This window comes from Pogona vitticeps, chromosome 2 (assembly GCF_051106095.1).
Source record: "Pogona vitticeps strain Pit_001003342236 chromosome 2, PviZW2.1, whole genome shotgun sequence".
Lineage (NCBI taxonomy): Eukaryota > Metazoa > Chordata > Lepidosauria > Squamata > Agamidae > Pogona > Pogona vitticeps.
In genome coordinates this window covers 30241297-30262994 of record NC_135784.1, presented here as the reverse complement: position 1 = coordinate 30262994, position 21698 = coordinate 30241297, and the positions used below count along the sequence as shown (strand labels likewise).

The following is a 21698-nucleotide window of genomic DNA, read 5'->3' as shown; positions in this document are numbered from 1 at the left end:
CTTTTCCAAATTGCAGACCAGTTTGGGGGGGGGCATGTGTCTCTCCCATGCTCGAAGGTGGGTGGGGCACACTTCCATGCATCGCGGATCAGCGAGGCACCTATGTGTGCAGGTGGGCAGGCCATGCGGGTGGGTGGGCATGCGTGGGGGGAGTGCATGCAGGGGGGCAGGAGAGCTGTCTCCACTTCCACGGTCTGGTACTGGGCCATGGACTGGGGGTTGGGGGGCCCTACTATAGATCATCTTTATTGCTGCCATTGGTGTTTATCAACATTCTGGCTTCTCTTTGCTATGTAAAGCTTGACATCCTTTTTCCTGCTGGCCACATGGGCATGATATTTTGCAGCAATTCTGGGCCATTTCTTGGCTTTTTGACTCACGGGTATAGAAATACAATATCCCACATTGATAAACTGGAAGGTTTTTTTAAAGAATTGGATTTATTTATTTATTTATTTATTTATTTGTTTATTTATTTATTTATTTATGTATTTATTTATTTATTTATTTATTTCGTATTGTACAGCAGTTAAAACCATACAATGCAGCAACCCTACGAATTAATGGCTTCCAAAAGCCCCTGCCATTAACAACCCTGCTCAGCTCATGGATTATATCTTAGACTCTTTTTATTCATGTTTAACCTCTACCATCCTAGGCATCCTACTGTTTTCGTGTTCTGGTAGTGGACTGGCAGCATTTGATGGAAGGAGATGTGACACACTCATTCTTCTCTGTTTTTATGTTTGCAAACTGGCTGGAATGTGTTGGATAGAACATACGTTATAGTCATGCTCTGTATGGAGGACTTGGAATAGCATCTAGTGTGGCTGAGAAAACCAATTCAAGAGTGACAATTCCTTACACACTGAATACAAATGCAATCTGTCCCCTGTCCAGCTCCCTGATTTTGCTGGTTTCGGGACTGCCGCTTTGCCTCGGCCTGCTGGACAAGTGTCTCTTCAAATTGGGAGAGGCCATGATGCAACGCCTGCCTCCAGGCTGAACGCTCAGAATGTCAAGGTTTCCCATCTGTTGAGATCCATTCCTAAGGCCTTCAGATCCCACTTGCAGATGTCATTGTATCACAGCTGTGGTCTCCCTCTGGGGCGCTTTCCCTGCACTAATTCTCCATACAGGAGATCTTTTGGAATCCTACCATCAGCCATTCTCATGACATGCCCAAGCCAACGTAGATGTCACTGTTTCAGTAATGTAGCAGGTCTGAAAATTAGGTAAATACAACCTCAGATAAACAACACATGACATATTTCACCATGTCATGATTTATTTTACAAAAAAATGTCAAAATGAAGATGTCATGTGTGAAAAATTAGGTACACCCTTACTGCTTCCCTAGGTATTAAGAGGCTAAGTAGTAGTAAATTGCTGCTTACCCAATGCCCTTGAGTAACTGATCATTAGCAAGTGTGACCACTTCTATAAAAGCCAAAGTTTTAGCAGTTTGCTGGTCTGGAGCATTCAGATGTGTGTTAACAGAATGACAAGGAGGAAAGACATCAGCAATGATTGTAGATAAGCAGTTATTGCTGTCCATCAATCTGGCAAGGGTTATAAAACCATTTCAAAAAAGACCAGAATTCTATAGTGAGAAAAATTATTCACAAGTGCAAAACATTCAAGACAGTTGCCAGTTGTCCCAAGACTGGGCATCAAAGCAAATTCACCCCAAGATCAGACTATGCAATGCTCAAAGAAATTACAAAATAAACCCACAATGGGTTATATCTTAGACTCTACAGGCCTCAGTTAGCATGTTAAATGTGAAAGTTCATGATAATTAGAAAAAGACTGAACAAGTATGGTTTGTTTGGAAGGGTTGCCAGGAGAAAGCCTCTTCTCTCTAAAAATCATAGCTTAGCTTTGCCAAGTTGCATCTGGACAAATCACAAGAATTCTGGAACAATGTCCTTTGGACAGACAAGACCAAGCTGAGATGTTTGGCCTTTGTCCGATCTGTTGAGCATCATAAAGAAAACTGAATTGCATTAATGTTTGATCAAAATACACAGCACCATGTTTGGCAAAAACTCAAAACAGCATATCAGCACAAACCCCTCGTACAATGGTCCAGAACAGTGGTGGAGGAGCAATTATTTGGGGTTTTGTTGTTTGTTTTCTTTTGTTTTGCAGCCACAGGACCCGGGCCCCTTGCAGTCATTGAGTCAACCATGAACTCCTCTTTATACCAAAGTATTCTAGAGTCAAATGTGAGGCCATCTGTCCGACAGCTAAACCTTGTCCAAAATTGGGCCCTGAAGCAGAACAATGATTCCAAGCGCACCAGCGAATCTACAACAAAATGGCTGGGGAAAAAATCAAGATGTTGCAACGGTCCAGTCAAACTCCAACCCTCAACCTTATTGAAAGGCTGTGGTGCGACCTTAAGAGAGCTGTACAGAAACAAGTGCCTGCAAACCTCAATGAACTAAAATGGGCCAAAATTCTTCCACAACACTCTAAAGAGTGTGCACTTTCTCAACCAATCTATCAATCCATGTGATTTTGTGCATGGGAAAAAGCAATGGCAAGCAAAACAATCCCATCCAGAAACACCCCGATTGTATAAAAAGACCTCTGGCATATTCAAACCAAAGTGAGACAATAAGGTGGATTTATTCCAGCAAGGGCTCTGGTACCTTAAAGTATAATGCATGTAGACTGAATGGCATAAACCTGAGAATGTCTGATGTGCTCATTGTGCACATGCATTATTCATTTATGTATTTCTTTAAAACAGTTATATCCTGAATTTCTCCTCAAGAGAACCCAATATGACTTACACTGTTAAACAAGGAAAAAACTAAAAAAACAAGAAATGTCTACAACATTAAAAAATAGATATCACATTAAATCTGATGGTTATAATAGTTGAAAACTGTTCTAAATATGCAACAAATACATACATATACAACCCTGTTTGGATTACTGTAATGTGCTCTATGTGGGGTTTCCTTTGGAAAGTGTTTGGAAATCTCAGTGTGTCCTGCATGCTAAACTCCTGGCAGGATCAGGTGATAATAAAACAAGAAATGACATCTGGTAGTGCCGCTCCTGTGACGGCAAAATGAAAGCCTTGTCCTGTGAGAGCAGTGGTGGGGAGAAGGCACAGGATCCAGCCCAAGTGAGCCCCCGTCACTTCCAAGAAATCAGTCCCTTTCTGGGATGGGGGCCAAGCTGAGCGGTGTTGCAATGGGGAATGATTCGAAAGCTAGCAGACGGTGTTGTTGTGGAACTTAATGGACATTAGAGGGCCTGGCCTCAGCATTTGGAAAGTTTACTCTAGGGGAATTCCTCTGGGGAGGAAGCTCTTTCTCCTGCTGCCGCTCCCCGAAGCTCTGCAATGCCCAGCTTGTCGAGAAGATTCCTGCATCACTCAGCGGTAGCCTGTTTTTGAGATATTAGTGCTCTAATAAAAGTATCACTGAGAGCTATTTCTGGATTTTCCACAAGGGTCTTATAACTTTCTTCCCCACCATCCATACTACTGTTCCAAAGCAAGGTCAGGAAAGAAACTGGCTTTTCTGCAAACCGACAGAGGGAGTGCTTGTTTGGCAAAAAAAATATTAAAAAAGGGGGGGGGGGATTCCAAGTACAAGAGAATCCAAAAAGAATAAAACCAATAAAATGAAGGAATGCAAAAGATGTGAGATGGACCTTGAATCGTTTCACATCTTTTCATTTATCAAAAGGCATGTAGGGGAAGTGCTTATTCCCCTTTCCCCATCCCAACTACAAGAAGGGAATAAAAAAGAATAAAATGAAGGAATGCAAAAGATGTGAGGTGGAATCCTTTCACACCTCTTCATAATATTGAATCCTTTCACACCTGTTCATAAATCGAAAGCCTTTTTAAATGTGACTTTTCACAGGTCAAAAATCTCTTCTTCAGATGCTGGACTCCAGGATTTGCTACTGTGAAGAACTCCACTTCTCTAGTCTCACTGCAGACTCTGGACGTTGTTCCTTTTTTATTTATTTATTTAATGTACACCTTACCTTTCTCCCAAGTTAGATGCTTGGCTTGACCCTCCTTTAATCTGGAGATCTCCTGGGTGGCCCTATTAGGTTCTCTTTGATGCCACCCTCCACCCCCGCCTCTCCAGAAGACGTTCAGTGCTTTCCCTTTTGAGCAGCTGTCAAGTCACCTTCAATTTATGGTGGCCTTGTTTGTTTTTTTAAAATAATATTTATTTACCACCTTCCTCTGCATAGGGGACCCATGGCTACTCACAAAAATTCAAACCACACAATATGGCGACGTTGTGAATTAGTATAATACAGTTTTAAAAAAACAATTAAACATATAGGAATAATTAAGAAAATCTTAACTTTTTAAAATTTTAGGGACATGCTTAAAAAGAATGGAAGTCTAGCAACTAGGAAGGACCCAATTGTGGGTACTAAAAGCCTGCCTCAAAGGCAATCACTAACTGTTGCTGAAAGGATTCAAAAGAGGGAGCCAACCTGATAAACTGATACCACATTTTTATGAATTGGGCTGACCTTTTTTTTAAAAAAACCCACAACCCCATTTATCAATTCACTTCTGTGAATTAAATGTTCAGTTAATTCCACACTCTATATGCTGCTAAACTACATACAGTATTTATTATGAGGATTTCCACATTTTTCTTTCTTTTTTGCAACTTTGTATGGCAAGTAGCAATAAGATACAGTATCTTTGTGTAGAAAGCACCTGTAAGAGTGGTGGGATGGAGAGAAAGGCTTCCCTTGAGGATTTTAAAACCCAGGCAGGCTCTCAAAGGGAATTGTGGTCTTCTAAGGGGCTCGCATACAATTGCACTCATTTCACACGCTAGCAAGGTTATGCTCAAAATCCTACAAAGTAGGCTTCAGCAGTATGTGGACCAAGAACTCCCAGAAGTACAAGCTGGATTTCGAAGGGGCAGAGGAACTAGAGACCAAATTGCTAACATGCGCTGGATTATGGAGAAAGCCAGAGAGTTCCAGAAAAACATCTACTTCTGCTTCATTGACTATGCAAAAGCCTTTGACTGTGTGGACCACAGCAAACTATGGCAAGTCCTTAAAGAAATGGGAGTGCCTGGCCACCTTCTCTATCTGCTGAGAAATCTATACGTGGGACAGGAAGCAACAGTTAGAACTGGATATGGAACAACTGATTGGTTCAAAATTGGGAAAGGATTACGATAAGGCTGCATATTGTCCCCCTGCCTATTTAACTTATATGCAGAATACATCATGTGAAAGGCTGGACTGGAGGAATCCCAAACTTTAATTAAGATTGCCAGAAGAAATATCAACAACCTCAGATATGCAGATGATACCACTCTGGTGGCAGAAAGTGAGGAGTAATTAAAGAACCTCTTAATGAGGGTGAAAGAGGAGAGGGCCAAAAATGGTCTGAAACTCAACATAAAAAAACCTAAGATCCATGGCCACTGGTCCCATCACCTCCTGGCAAATCGAAGGGGAAGATATAGAGGCAGTGACAGATTTTACTTTCCTGGGCTCCGTGATCACTGCAGATGGGGATAGCAGCCACAAAATTAAAAGATGGTTGCTTCTTGGGAGGAAAGTGATGATAAACTTCAACAGCATATTGAAAAGCAGAGACATCACTTTGCCGACAAAGGTCCGCATAGTCAAAGCTATGATTTTTCCTGTAGTGTTGTGTGGGCGTGAGAGCTGGACCATATAGAGGACTGACCACTGAAGAATTGATGCTCTTGAATTGTGGTGCTGGAGGAAATGTTGAGAGTCCCCTGGACTGCAAGGAGATCAAGCATATTCATTCTGAAAGAAATCAACCCTGAGCGCTCACTGGAAGGACAGATCCTGAAGCTGAGGCTCCAATACTTTGGCCATCTCATGAGAAGAGAATACTTTGGCCATCTCATGAGAAGAGATGGCCAACCTGGAAATGACCCTGATGTTGGGAAAGTGTGAAGACAAGAGGAGAAGGGGATGGCAGAGGACGAGATGGTTGGACAGTGTCATTGAATCTACCAGCATGAATTTGACCCAACTCCAGGAGGCAGTGGAAGACAGGAGGGCCTGTCGTGCTCTGGTCCATGGGGTCATGAAGAGTCGGACATGACTTAATGACTAAACAACAAGTGGCTTGCAACCAAGTCAATTTGAGCTTTATGATTCGAAATATAAAGGGAAATGTTGATTTTAAAAAGCTGCTTGTTTCTCCAGCCATTTTGTTGAGAATTTTGGTTAAATATGTATTCTCAGGACATAAGCAGAATTAGGAGATATCAGGTTGAAAGACACTATAACACTGAGAGAGTAAAATACCAACTTAATCTATTAACATATATACAGAGAGAACAGACATTCATCTGGCAGCATGACATGATACAATACATAGCATAGAAATAAGTGATCTGACTTACAACAGATAAAATGTTCTATTTACACATGACTTATATACATTCTTGGGACCAATCTGAAAATACACTACTTCATTTTTTACTTACATAAGGTTACCTCATGTACAACATCAAGTCCTTAAACCTTGGTAGCCACACCCAAATACAATCAGTACATGACTCAGGTAAATTCAGCCATTTTACAACTATACAACATTTATATTTAATACATTTTGAGATCAAAATCTCAACAAGAGGTCATCTGCAAGTTCTGTGTGTTTTGTGCTGTCAAATTGGGTATGACTTAAAGAGGCCCTAGAACTTTTAACATAAGTGAGATATTTAAAGAGTGATTCTACACACACACACCCCAGTGAGTTTCCATGGCTGACAGGGATTTGAACCCTGCTCTACAGAGTCCTAGTCCCTCATTCTGTCCACTACACCACATTGGAAACCTGTGCTACACCTGCCTAGTGCCATTAAATTCTTGCCACCAGGCTGACGTGAGTCAGCCTATTAAAGTGGATGATAAACAATCCACATGATGTGGGACAGAGCTACCAGGATATTTCTGGGGCCATATATTTGTGACGTCCAAGTCTCCCTAAGGAGAGTATGGAGTTTGGACAGGGAGTCACTTTGGTTACAAATCTCTCTTTATACTGAGGTAAATCCTCAAGTCTCAGCAGAGCAGAGCATTTGTACCATGGACAAGCCTGACCATTAAAGAACACTTCACTTTACTCATTACTTTGAAAGTACTTAAACATGGCCTTTGTGATTCCTCAGAACTCACAACAGCTCAGTCAAGTAGGACTTCTCTAAGGTAGCTAGTTATTGACCTTTTTCACTCCTCTGGATTTAGTCTAACCCTGCTGATCCAAGAGACCAATCCTCAGTTGAGATTTCATAATTATTTTTTATTAAGAAAATAAAGATTCATAGAAGCAGTTTTGTTTGCAAAAGCAGTAGCACAAAGACATGTCCAAATATTACAATAGTTAAATAAAGCTGTTATTTCTTATTAAAATAAGAAATACTATAGATCTAAGCTATGGTGGGCTATTCCCACCCCTCGTTCTTACATTCCTCAATTCATTCGAAAACTCGCCAAACTGTCAAAGTTAAGAGAAGCTCTCTAGCACCTCTTCTCCACCATTTTTTTTACATTACTTGGACCTCCTTCTTCATAGCTGTAAACCAATTAACTTCAAAGAGGCATAACACCACTCTCCACCCATAATTCTCATCAAGATGCAGGTGTTGTTCATCTTATCCCAATTAGGATGGTGTGTTGAGTCTTCACACAGAACCTAACTGACTCCATTTTCCTCAGACTACAAATCCCACTCTCCTTCAATATCACCAGAATATTCTCATCCCTTCAACATGGATTCTCCACTAATGGCGTTGACTGCCTATTTATTTCTGGGTTCAGTCTGAAAATTTTATTTTGAAAACCTTTAAATGTATTGGACCCAGACGATGAACTGCTGGATAGCTCAATGGTTTAGGCTTCTAGGTTGGGAATTTGATTCCTCACTGTGACTCTTTGACAGGGACTGGAGTCAATAATCCATAGGGTCCTTTCCAACCCTGCAGCTCTAAGATTTGTTGGACCACCTTCACCTATGGAAATGTGCCTGGCATTTAAGGGTAGCCCAGAAGGCTTTATGCTCTGGCTCTTAAGAGGTATCTGGCTGGCAGTCACCAAAGACAGAAGCTGTTTCTTGGCAGTTCCTCAACTGTGGAGTTTCCTATTTCATATGTTCCATTCAGATAGATTGCAAATTTTAAAAAGAGCAGAGGAATTTATTGACATAATGTTATGTTAAGCTCACTCTTATGTGTGTTTTAGGAGTCCTCCGCCTATTAACATCTTTGCTAAAAGGCTGGCTATGAATCTACTCATTTAGGAGGTAATTCACTCTACTGATTCCTTCCTGAAAATACCTTCTTGTCCCTTGCCTTGCTTCAAAAAGTTATGCTTATTCAAAATCTGGGCAAGGAGAAAAGTAACATATAACTGCTGATTTCTTGTTGAAATTAATTTCTACCCAGCTTTTATCCCAGTAAGGGGACCCAAGCCAGCTTACCAGAATTTAAAAACACAAATATATTTACAGTAATTAAAAGAGCAATGTACAATGAAGATAAAAACACTATTAAACCCATTAAACCTCGTTATGATTAAAAGGCACTGAATAAAATCTTTAAAAAGAATTTCAAGCCACATGTTAAAAGATTTTTTTTAAAAAAAGACATATGTCATAAAATTCCTTCCTGAGCAACAATTTACTAATTAAAAGTTGGCTCAGGAAGTCTTTGCTTATTGGTATAAGGAGAACACAAAGGTTTCCAGTGGAAAAGAGTTCCACAGTCCAGGAACAACCTCCAAAATTGTCCTTTCTCGTGTCCACACCAAGCATGTGTGAGAGAAAGCCTTTCTTTAATGTCTTCACCAAAGACCTTAAAACCCAGGAAGGATCATGTAGGGAGATGTACCCCCTCAGATAGCACATTAAATGCTGCATGGAAATAGACCAGTTGCTTAAATGGTCCCTTTTTATAATGCACACTGGGGAAAAAAACCTGATGCGATCCAGTGCATTCTTTATGTACTCATCTGATTGAGCCCTTGGTTGGAAACCTTGTCCTTTGGCTTGTAACATAATTTCTCCCAGAAATAATTTAATCTTGGCTTTGGCAAGGAACTGATTAAGATCCTTTCTTCCTACCAATGGATCATGAAATTACATACTGTATATGTATTTTAAAAGTTAAGATGCTATTGTGTTCATTCGGCTAATTTTTTAAATTGAGAAATAATGAAGTGAGATTTTTGTTCATTGATATAAGGAAGAAATGAAGAAGAATGTGCCCATTTAAGCACATACCCTGTGACCTTTCATTATCACCATTTTTGGAAATGAACAGTATTGACAGCTTTCAGACATCAAGAGCAGAGCAGAGGTGTTGACAGGTGGTCAGGTCGGAGGCCCTGTTTCCTGTGCAGTTGGCTTCCTTCTTACCAAGGAGCGGTCAGTGCAGCTTCTCTTGCAAAGCTGAGCTTGACACGCAGAGTAACGCTTTGCCCTTTACCAAATATCTTCTCCCTTCTGAAGAGACACCAAGAATATCTTGGAAAAATGGAGGACGAGGAAGGCTACATGGCGCTTAGCATTCAACCAAGGAAAAAGCACAAACAGAACCCTCAACATCAGGAACCAGGTAAATAAGAGCTTGCTTATTTATTTTGAATCTGCTACTGCACATGTTTTATGGAGCCTCATAAAGCATGATTCTGCCAGCTGGAGAATTCTAGGCATTTTGGACTACAATTTGTTCATGTGAATGAGATATTTTTGCTCAGAATGTATAGGACTTACAGTCCAAATCATCTGGAAAGCAGAAGATCATCTATTTTTTACTTTTTAAACTGGATCTATGAAGTCTTCATCTGTCTGTCTACTTGCCTGCCTGCCTAGCTTGCTAATATGGTTGCCATTTGTATCCTAAATAAAAGAAAAAGTTTCAGTAATGACACTCCTGGGGTAACTTTGGAACAACCCCCATTTGTCAGCAGGGCCATTGTGAAGGTCAAATGAGCATGGCAGGATGGTGGGGAGAGAGAACCAGATACACTATCCTGAGCTTCTTGGAGGTATGGAGGCATATCTGTTGGTGTTCTTATATGCTGTCAACTTGCTTCTAACTTATGGTAATTCTAATAAGGTCTTTGAGGTATGTGTGATGTTCAAAGAAGGGTTTATCATTGCCTCACACACACCAGTGATTTTCCATGGCCAGTTGGGGATTTGAACCCTAGTCTGATGCTTTTCCATTACAGTACACTGGCTTGAATACAAGAATATAAATGTGACTAACTAAATGTTAGTGATTAGTGATTTGGAAGTGTTAAAACATAAACAAACAGCAAAACAGACACAGAAAGAAAGAGTGTGTGCATGAGAGAGAAAGAGAATAAGAGAGAAGAAACGTACAAATATGATCCCTGCCTAATTCAATGGCCTGCCTACTTTTATGGCCTTCTTCCTCCCTGGGGGTTCATGGAGGCTCACAGAAAAAGACATTCATTAAGTGCTGTTACTTAGCACTAGCTAGGGGTAAACACTGTCTCTAAAAATGGTTAAGAAATTCGCTGTTGTAACTAGCTATCAAGCACCCCAAGCACTGTGAGAGGAAGGCAGTTAAGGCCCACTTCAGACATTAGGTGGGCGGCATGGCTGTTGCTGAGAAGCGAAACAGCAGATCATTGCTGATCTTAATAGCTTCTCTCCATTGCCCACAGAAGGCCCAGCCAACTCAGTTGCTTGTGAATTTGAAGCCCCAGATAAAGGGCTGAAATCGGTTCCGGCCCTGAAAAGAAATTCTTCAGCACAGACAACGGAGTATTGTCAAGTACAGCTGAATCATATGAGGGACAGTCCAAGATCTGTCTTTGTGGCACATTGTGGAATAATTGTGGGCTGGAGTAATTTGTGGTCTGCCCGGTGGGTGGAAGAGTCTCTCCTTGGCCTTGAGACTCTTAGCAGAGTGTGAAATATTTGGCAAAATATCTATACCTATGTAGCAGCTAGTGCAGGAACCTAAAGAGTGGAATTAGCTTCAAATCTCTCCAAAACAGACCAATAGTCAGCCACGACCAGGCAACCCTCTTGGATCTGTGCAGCTTCCCCTGCAGAAGAGGAAAAGGAAAGATGGAGTTGCATGTCATCAGCATACCAGTGGCCATGAGGGTGAAACGATTTCCCCAAGCTAGAGTCTCTGGCACAAGCTTTTGAGGAAGGAACAAAGCCAGCATGATGCTAGGTCTCCAATCTCCAACCCTGCCAACCAGTCCAGGAAGATACCATGGTTGATGGTATCGAAGGCTGCTGAGAGATTTAGGAGCAATAATGGTCACATTCCCCTGGTCAGCCTTCCATAACAGGTTGTCTAGCAGAACCACCAGAATTGTCTCAGGCCTTATGATGTGGGCTGAGCACCTACAGCTGATTGGCCACCAACCTATCAGTTTTCCCATGAATGCTATGTTAGCAAACAGATGATAGTTGTTCAAATTGTCAGTCAGCAGATCAGCTTCTTTGAGAATGAGCCAGATGGTCATTTTCTTCAGAACAGAGGATATATAATCCTCCTGTAGGGATGAATTCAGCATCTGAGTTGCCCACTCAACTGTCACCTCTTTTTGTGATTTTAAGAGCCAGGAGGGACATGGGTCTGATTGGGAGGTGGTGGCCTTACAGTATGTGCAAGTGCCTTGTCCACGTCATCAGGGGACATAGGTTGAAGTTGATCCAATATGATCAATATGACATCTCAACATGACTTATCATACTAACAGAATGAAGGTCCCTATGGAAGGCCTCAATCTTGGTGGGGAAATGGGCTGCAAACCACTCACAGGTACTGTGGTGCCCCGCATGACGACAATAATCCATCCCATTAAAATTGCTGTTTAGCGAAATTGTCATATAGCGAAATCTGTTTCCCCATTGGAATGCATTGAAACCCGTTTAATGCGTTCCAATGGGGAAAATACCTCGACGTCCAGCGAAGATCGCCCATAGGGAAGCCATTTTGTGAGCGCCGATCAGCTGAAAAAATGGCTGTCCTGCAAAGCATGGTCCGGAAAACACAGGGCGGCCATTTTGCGAAGCTGACGATCAGCTGTAAAAATCATCGTCTTGTGAACAAACGGTTCACAAAGTGCAGACCAAATCATTGTCAAGTGAAAATCCCCCATTGAAATGACTGTTTTGCGAATCGCTATAGCGATAGCAAAAAGTCATCGTTATGCGGAATTGTCATTTAGCGGGGTCATCGTCTTGTGAGGTACCACTGTAATGGATGTTGTCTGGCTCTGGTGAGGTTGTAGAACACTCTAAAGACTTTCACCAGGTGGTTAGCTGCTTCACCAATATGCCATTTACTCCCAGTTCTGAATAGATCACAAAACAATGTATTGTAGAAAAATAAAGACTGGTTACATGAACAAAGCTTAACTGATTCATAGCTGCATATTGACTACATGACAGACTACATATTGCCTGAAAAAGAACAGGGAAAAGATTCTTAAGGCATAAGCTCTTCAAAATCCGAGATGGACCAACTGGTTACTGCTGGGTTGATTGACAGTCACCCAACCCAGAAAGGTCCCTCCCAGCCAAAACCTCTTTAAAGCAGCAGAGGAAGGTTGCTAAAACTCCCAAATGAAAATGTTGTTTCATTTTGTATAAGACTCATGATAGTCATTTTAAAAAATAACCTTACAGTGGCATTTTATAAACAGTCAGAGGTTGAACAGCTTTCTCCAAACCTTGACTTTTGTAGAAACCCTACTGCGACATCGCCGGTGTTGTCAGATCATTTCTGGGGCTGGAGGCGCCGTGATCCTGCTTCTGGCTGGAGCTGCCGTTGCTTTGCGTATTTGTGGTGAGTAGCTGTTCTAGCCCATACATTGCATTGTTTGTGCAAGGTGGATAATTGTTTGAAAACACCCAGGTTTATGAGGATTATGGATATGATCGTAGGAGAAGATATGGAGAAATCTGTAGAACAAGGGGCCGTGTAGGCCAGAGTCCTGTTTTCCACATTAGACAGACAGAAATTTCTGGGATAGCTGCAAGTAAGGGATTCAACTGTCTTTTCCCTTCTATTCTTTAACAAGCAGAAGCTCTGCTTTTCTTCTTGATGGAAAGGGCTTTAAAAGCTAGTGTGGCAACTGAGGCTTGTCCCCATGGCCTTTGGCTGGGTTCCCTCTTATGCTGTTGAACTACACACAAAAACATGACATATTTATTTTATTAAAAGCATTCTGCACATCACTGTACCCCAGAAGATTCAACATGGTGTAAATAAAATACACGTCTCTCTTGAACTGCATGAGTTAGAACAGCACAGTTTTGGTTATACATGGATTATTTTTTTCAACATACTTACATATCAATATGTAAATATTGCAATTTATTATTTATCACCCCTTCACGGATTGCTGCCTTGTCGTGGCAATGGGGTTTGAGTAATTCAGAGAAGCTATGGCCTATGCCGTGCAGGGACACTCAAGATGGACAGGTCATAGTAGTGAGTTCCGACTAAACGCGATCCACCTGGAGCAGGAACTGCCAAGCCACTCCAGTATCTTTGCCAAGAAAACTCCATGGACAGAAACAAAAGGCTAAAAGATATGACCCTGGAAGATGAGCCCCTCAGGTCGAAAGGCATCCAACATGCTACTGAGGAAGAGCGGAGGACAAGGACAAGTAGCTCCAAAGCTAATGAAGTGTTTGAGCCAAAGCCAAAAGGACACTCAGCTGTGGACGTGCCTGGAAGTGAAAGGAAAGTCACTGCAATGAAAAATACTGCATAGGAACCTGGAATGTAAGATCTATGAACCTTGGTAAGCTGGATGTGGTCAAACAGGAGATGGCAAGAATAAACATTGGCATCTTGGGCATCAGTGAACTAAAATGGAACAGGAATGGATATGATAATTGTCTGAATTCAATTCAGACGATTATCATATCTACTATTGTGGGCAAGAATCCCATAGAAGAAACAGAGTAGCCCTCATAGTCAAGAAAAGAGTGGGAAAAGTTGTACTGGGATACAATCCAAAAAATGATAGAATCCAAGAGGAGATCGGGAGGCTTCGGCTATAATGTTATCAGTAACTGATGATACCCAATCATGCCTGTCTTTCCCATATGATTCCATAGAAGTCATAGGGATCCTTAGCCTCTGTTTTGAAGTCAGCAGAAAACTGAATGTTGTAGGCTGCGATGCTAAGAAGGTATAATGCTGGAACATCTAAAATTCCTGTTGGCTTCTTGGTTACAGGGTAGAAGTCAATTTTTCCAGGGTTTTCTAGGTAGAAAGTACTTGGAGTGCTTTAGAAAGAGGTGACTATACAGGCATTTCTTCTGCTGTTTGGTCTGTTGTAGGGACAGGCTGGTTCACTCCTTTCACTGGCAATCAGACAACATAAGAGCCAGTGTGAAACAGCTCATCCTGAGAGTATCCCTACGCATGGCTTTCTGGCTCCTTGTCAGGGGCTATTCATTTTTTCAGGTGCAGCTTGCAGGTAAGATTGCTTAGTTTTAGATTGTTTCCAACAAGTTTGATCACTGGGATCAAACCAAATCAAGGCTGGCTTAAAATTTCCTATCCACTTTAAATTTCCCAGTATTACTTAGGCACTTAATTATATTGGGAAAATAAAAACTTCCTCTGCCCCAGCGTTTTCATTTTTTCTAAAACATACAGTACATCAGCACTGCCCTAAGAAGCTTTTAAAAATACTCCAGTATTTATCTTTGCATATCATTGCATTACAGTGGACCCTCTACTTACGGAATTAATCTGTATTGGAACGGTGGCTGCAGGTCGAAAAGTCTGTAGGTCGAGTCTCCATTGACCTACAATGAATTATAAACCGATTAATCCATAACCGGCCGTTTTTGTTCCATTTTTGTTCCATTTTGTTTTTTTTTCTGGTCTGTAGGTCGATTCTCCAGCTGCAAGTCGAACCTAAATTTTGCAGCCAGAGAAGTCTGTAACTTGAAAAGTCTGTAAGTTGAGCCATCTGTAAGTTGGGGGTTCACTGTATATGACTTTATACATTTTGTGTAGTGTAAAAGAAACTAAATATCTGCAGGAGTCAAAGGAAGATGAATGCTGGGGAAAGATCTGAGAAGATTCCCTCGAATCAGACGTGCGCCGACACTGCAGATAATGTTGAGCAATGAAGGAGCAGAGCGAGGAATCGGGCTTTTTTAAAGTCTATAAGAGCAGAGCTGATGTGTTGTACCTTTTAGAAAAAAAATTAAAAATTGAAAGCTTCTTCCCAAAAGGAGGAGGAGACAGGAGGGAGCAAGGACAGGGGTTGTTGTTGTTGTTTTATTTTCTGCCTCAAGATAGGTGGGCCAAATAAGGTTGCTTGAGTTATGTACCCCATGTGGATTCAAGGATTACATCAAATGCATACTGGACCACTACACAATCTTAAATTAACCTATTTAGTCCACTGCAGCTTGTTACATTTAAGCTATCTAGCCAAGCTAACCGGGTGCCCTCTTCTGGGAGAAATTTGAGACTATGCAGCTATGCATGGCCACACAGACTGGCTATTCTCATAAGAAGGCACAGAGGGGAATCAAACTCCCAGCTACAACACCACAATCTGCTCACCAAGATGGTGATTTCAGGAATAATAATCTAAAATACCGATGTTTGCCATCTCCGTTATCAGTCTACCAACGCCATACAGAATAGCAGCAGAAAAGACATGTTGATAATATGTAAATAGCATTTGTGGAATGTAATGAATGATGTGTGCCTTTACTTCCACATAAGAAACATTGGTGGGATACTTTGATTTTTTTAAAAAAATTACTAATAATTTAAATGAATGTTTTCTTCATTTCAAGCTTTTCAGAGGAAGTACTATACAGATCCTCTAGAGAAACCTGTTGTCCCTCAAGGCCGCATCAATGACACAGAAAACAACTCCAGACACAAGAACATAATCTCCCGCTTACAAGAGTTTATGTGTAAAATACCACAAAACAAGTTAACAGGTGAGGTTGATATTTTCGCTCAATGAAAAAAAAGGGGGGGGAATCCTTTTGAACTGGTTTATATAGTGTATGGATAATAGATTAGGCCAAGAAACATTGCTAGGATTTAACAGTTCTGCAGAAAATATTTATCAACAGAGATTACTAGTAATGTAATGACAGATTTGCTTATCAGAGTTTTATTGATTTATGGCAGCCTCCCAGAGATTGGTATCCAGCAGGTGTTTTGAATTACAATTACCAGCATCCACATTAAGCGTGACCATTATCAAACTGGGTACAAATTATGGGAAGAAAGTATTCTTATCTCCTCCTCTCATAGCAGAGCTTGAAAAGGTTAAAAAAAATTGGAATACAAGTCTCATGATGACTTGTGAAATGACTTTCTGGGAGCTGAAGTTCAAAAAGTAACATTTCCAAGCTCTGTTCCACTGCTGCCTATAAGCAAAAAATCTAATTTTGTCCCTACTTTATGAGGTCTCACTTGACTGAAGTTTTTGTTCATGCACCACGGTTGACGATATAATCTGGCTTGGTCCTACATGCACCTGTCAAGTTCAAATGTATGACATTCAAACAAGCCCCCAGAGCACTATAAATTTATAACACTCTTTGGTAGGTTGAGTCCATGAGAGGTTCCTCACAGCCTATATTTTCCCCTGCTAAGGGCTAATTTTTCAGTGTGAAGTCATATGAAGTTTCGCCTGAGTATCAAGTTATAAGTTGTTTCATTGCTTAAATGTTTCAACTAATAATAAACTATTGTTTCACTCATGGTGAAGCAAGTCTTCCTTTAGATATTCAAACTCCCAACCTGTGTCTCTGCAGCCAGATACTTAAATCACTGAGCTATCCAGCCCGCTACTAATTTTTTATAACCCTCCTTAATTATGTTAACACTATATTTATACACAATGACAAACTTTGACACAACTGCTAAGTACACCCTGGAGCTACATCAAAGTTCGTTTACAAAGTGCTGAAAAGTGTAAGTGACAGATGTGCAACATTAAAATCTGCAGATGCCTAGGGAAAATGGTGCCAGTGAGCATCAACTGAAGCACACAGGGATCCACATTTCTATTCTTTTCTCCCTAGAGAGCTTCAGGTGCAAACTGTGCCCTGAAAATTGGCTCCGTCTTGAGAACAAGTGTTACTGGGTCTCTAAAATACAAGCAACCTGGCAAATGGGTCAGGAAGACTGCAGAGCAAAAGGCTCTCAAATGCTGGTGATACAGAAGCAGGAGGAAGCAGTAAGTCTATCAGATTCATTATTTTGTGTTGTGTACTGACAGTTGCTCTAATGCAGCAGTCCCCAACCTTTTTCGAACTGTGGACCGGTGGGGGGGGGGGCTACATGCACAGGCGGGTAGAGGCACCCCTGAGCTCACAGGTGGGCATGTCACACTCGCGGGTGGGCATGTCGCACTTGCAGCGGGCGTGTCATACTCACAGAGGGGCATGTCACGCTTGCGGAGGGGCGTCATGCTTGTGTAGGGGCGGGTCACACTTGCAGGTGGGCCCCTCCAAGGGCATGACATGCCCACCATGCATGCGGGGGGGGGGGGAGATCCATCTCCCCAGCCCAGTTCCAGGAAGCCCACGGACTGGCACCGGGCTGTGGACTGGGGGTTGGGGACCCCTGGTCTAATGGACAGCAAAGAGAAGAGTCTATTGGAAGAGTCTATATGGTTGTCCTGGACCAGTAGAGTGGGCGACAGAAAAACTGTCAGCCATCAAATGCCTCCATCCCCATCATCCTTCAGGATAACTCCTTTCTGAAGTGTAGATTGGTATGGTTGAAATATGCAGCAACCCAGCATCCTGGGTTGGTCACATGACCCCCTTTTTCTTAAGCAAACAAACAACAACTCTCTTCCCTTCCTACCACTAGGTGTTTAACCTTTTTCATTCTGAGGCATTTTGTTTTCTGCTCTTGTTGCTTGTCCTCCATCTTGTGAGGGAGACTTTATGTTGCGCTTTCTCCTCAGTCATGAGTTTGAGAGAGAAAAAACTATGTTCTACCATTTTAACAAGCAAAATGATTCTTCTTTTCACCATTAGTTATCCTATGTCTTCATGTCAGGTTTTTGAACACATAATTTTGTAAATAAGCATTGTTTCTTCTTTTTTACTCTTGTCTGACTTCTTGTTTTTGACCTTGTGAAGGAGCTGAAGGCAGTGTGCCGTCCTCTGGTGGGAAAGAAGACGTAGAGGAAGGAGGATGTGTGGAAGGGGTGTTAATAGAGTTAGATCAAACAGAGATAGTGACTGAAAAAGCTGCGGAGGTCTGTCTTGTGGAAGAAGGAGGGGAGGAGTTAGATTTGCTTATGTGGGAGGAGATAAAAGGGGAAGAAAGCGCGCGCGATTTTAGAACTTGGACTGATCTTAACCCGGACAGACCTAGGCACCGAGGGGTGCAAACGGAACCCATTCTCGGACTAAGCCAAGGGACTGATGTGACACCGGGATTCCCCAACCTGATGACAGGAGGTGGACTGCTCCCAGATCCATTAACCACAGGGGCTAGAGGCAGAGGTATTGAGCCTCTAGAATGGAAGGTATCGGTTTTCCCCCTGAATTACCCTGGAGGCGGGCGGTGGGTGATTCGTCCTGGCCCGGAGTTTCAGAAGAAGCCTTTGGAGGGCGATTGGGCCCGCCACCCGTGCTGCGGCACAGTGTGCGCGGTGAGGAGCGCGCCCATAAGGCAGATGACGGACCGCGAGAAGTTTGGGCCGGCTCCCTATTAGGGGATCCAGATGTTCCACCTAGTGTTCGTCCTAAGAGATATAATCTGTTGCCGGATCACCTGTTGCAAGATCCTTTTGATTCACGCGAGTTGCGAACTGTTTGTAATAAAAATAATGTTAATGAAAATCATGAGGAGCCTCCTTGTCTTTTTCCCGCCTTCACCACCAGCGCTCCCCCCGCCAGAGAAGGACTTTCTTACAGACCTAAATAAGGGAAATTCTTGGAGAACATACTTATAATTATATATATATAAACTGCTCTGCTTTTTTGCTGTGCAACCACACAAAACCCAACAGATACTAGGCTTTGCTTCCTGTAATAATATATCCATAATGATGTCTGGCCTCTTGTAGGACAAGAACAAGAAGAAGCATGGCCATTTATGGATAATAGTATTGTGACATCAAAAGGGAGAGTAAAAGTGTTTTCAACAAAATGAATGCAATCAAGAAGTCTGGATTTGCACTTGTACAGGCCTGCTTACAATGCCATTTTGTCATTATATCTATATGCTGTCTGGCAGTACTGTTTACATTTGTCACATTTGAGATAAGAATGTGAGGTAAAAGTATAAGATCCTGTGAGATGAAGGGCAGCCGTGCAGTCCAAACCAAAAAAGAAGAAGAAGAAGAAAAAATGCAAGAATAGGCAATGTCTTTCCAGACCACTAAAAATTTCCATATAGTATCCGAGCTTTGGGGAATCGAAACACTCCTTCCTTGGACTTGTACCAGTGTGAAGAATGTCAAGTCCAAAGTTCATGGCAAGGCAGGTTTTGTCAGGCACACCTTTCTGAGATAGAAGTCTGGAGAAGTTCAGGAAGCAGAAATCGCTGCTTGAAATTCAACAAAGCATCCTGTTCCCTGCAGGCTTTTATACAAAGTATTTCTGAAGAGGCGCAGCTGCTGTGGATTGGACTGATGACCACATTCCCCTTGGGAAAATGGATCTGGGAAGATGGCTCCCCATTAGATGAAAACCAGTGAGTACCTCTTCCTGAAACCCTGCATACTTACAATCAGGGGTAAGAAACCCACTGACAGCCCTTATGTCCTCAATTGGTATACTAGGAAGTTGTAGCTTCCTACAACTAGCATGGATATCAATGGCCATAACGACACGTGCAGGCCTGTTATTGCTTTTTTTTAAGAGTGCATTGGTGCCATTTTAAAGCCATACTAGGGGTTCCTGACCAGCCAGCACTGGGAGGCTTCCCAGCTACTGACAGTGCCAGCCCTGGGGCCTGACCTGTGGCAAAAACAGAGTCACAAGAGCTGCTCCCTCAGGCAAGAACAGCTTCACTGCCTGGCCAAGGCTGGGAGGCTTCCCAATCACCTTAGCACTGATGTCCCTTCCTGGGGAGGAGCTCCAATGGCGCCTTTCCCGCCACATGGTGAGCAAGCAAGGCTGCCCTGACCCCAGGCTCTTGTCAGTAGCTTCAGGAAAGTTCTCAGTACTGGCTGGCTGGCAGACCAGTGGCTGTTCCACATCTTACTTTAATGCAGGGAATCGTGTTAAAGCAGAACATGTGGAACAAGTGGTTTCACATGTTTTCAGGTAACCCATAGTAAAAAGCTTACTATGGGCTATTTGAAACATGTAGTTCCTGCCGGAGACTCTCACCATTAAAGTGTGTGAGGGGCTATCTTACCCTAAGGAGAGGTGGTAAGAAAATTAACACTACATTTGAAGTGAAATGGAGTTTGGTATGTTTAATTATGTGGATAAGTCCTTCAGATATCCCAAAGACAAGGAAAGCCGGTCAGACGTTTTTCAGTATTATACATTCAGTATAGTCAACATGCAAGAACACCGGATTCATCCCTACACTTCTTTTCTTTTCTTTTACAGATCAGAGGCATTGGGCCCAGTTGAAGCAAACAGCTGTGGGATGCTGAATGGCGGCAAAATGATTGCGGAATCTTGCAGCACGGTGACTTCGTGGGTCTGTGAGAAAGAAGCGTTTGATCTAAGTAGTAATTAGGCCTGAACTGAAGTTCTGTGCTGGATGTTTTCTCCAGAATTCAGTGGCTGAAATCCTATCACACTATTGTGTAAAAGTTGTAATTTCTAGGGGTGAACTGCCTCAAGTTAAGAAATCTCCTTAGGTAGGACTCATCTGTTGCATGCCAAATGGTGTGACTTGGTGTGCAACAGTTAATGTCTAAAGAGATTTTCTAAAAAACTTCATGCTATTTGCCTCAAAATGTTACGCTTTTTGCACAACAGCACTACAGGATTTCAGCCAGTGTCTGGTGTTTAATATGGATGAAGGAAAACCCTCCCTCCCAGATGATAGCAAGAAAAATGCATGTATCAGCAAATACAGAGTGCTTGCCTGGAACAAGAAGCATTTTTTTTCCCCTACCATTTTTTTCCTTATGAAATACAGTGGACCCTCGACTTACAGATGGCTCGACTTACAGACTTTTCGAGTTACAGACTTCTCTGGCCGCAAAATTTAGATTCGACTTGCAGCCGGAGAATCGACTTACAGACCAGAAAAAAACCAAAATGGAACAAATATAGAATAAAAACTGCCAGTTATGGGATTAATCGGTTTTCAATGCATTGTAGGTCAATGGAGATTCGACCTACAGACTTTTCGACTTGCAGCCACCGTTCCAATACGGATTAATTCCATAAGTAGAGGGTCCACTGTATGTAGCTTGGTGGCTTCTGCTAGCAGTGACCCAGTAGATCACCATGTTCTTTCATAAGGCCTCATTTTGAAGGCTTCTGCATCTGCACATTGTACAGTGGTGCCTCGCTTTACGATTGCCCCGCATTATGACAAAACCGCATTACGACGATCTTTTTGCGATCGCAATTGCGATCACAAAACGATTGTGCAAATGGGTTTTTTCACTTTGCCATGATCGGTTCCCTGCTTCGGGAACTGATTCTTCGCAAAACAACGATTTTAGAACAGCTGATAGCGGTTTCAAAATGGCTG

At 42.1% G+C, this 21698-nt stretch overlaps 1 protein-coding gene across 1 annotated transcript; it reads left to right on the top strand.

Moving 5' to 3' along the window:
• Window positions 1-9299: 9299 nt before the first annotated feature.
• Window positions 9300-21074, top strand: LOC110090162 (killer cell lectin-like receptor subfamily B member 1B allele A). The gene is made up of 6 exons (XM_072989138.2): window positions 9300-9620; window positions 12747-12848; window positions 15842-15991; window positions 17090-17244; window positions 19612-19724; window positions 20594-21074. Exons 1-6 carry the CDS (start codon window positions 9539-9541, stop codon window positions 20724-20726), a joined length of 735 nt encoding a protein of 244 aa, XP_072845239.2. The 5' UTR covers window positions 9300-9538; the 3' UTR covers window positions 20727-21074.
• Window positions 21075-21698: the final 624 nt, after the last annotated feature.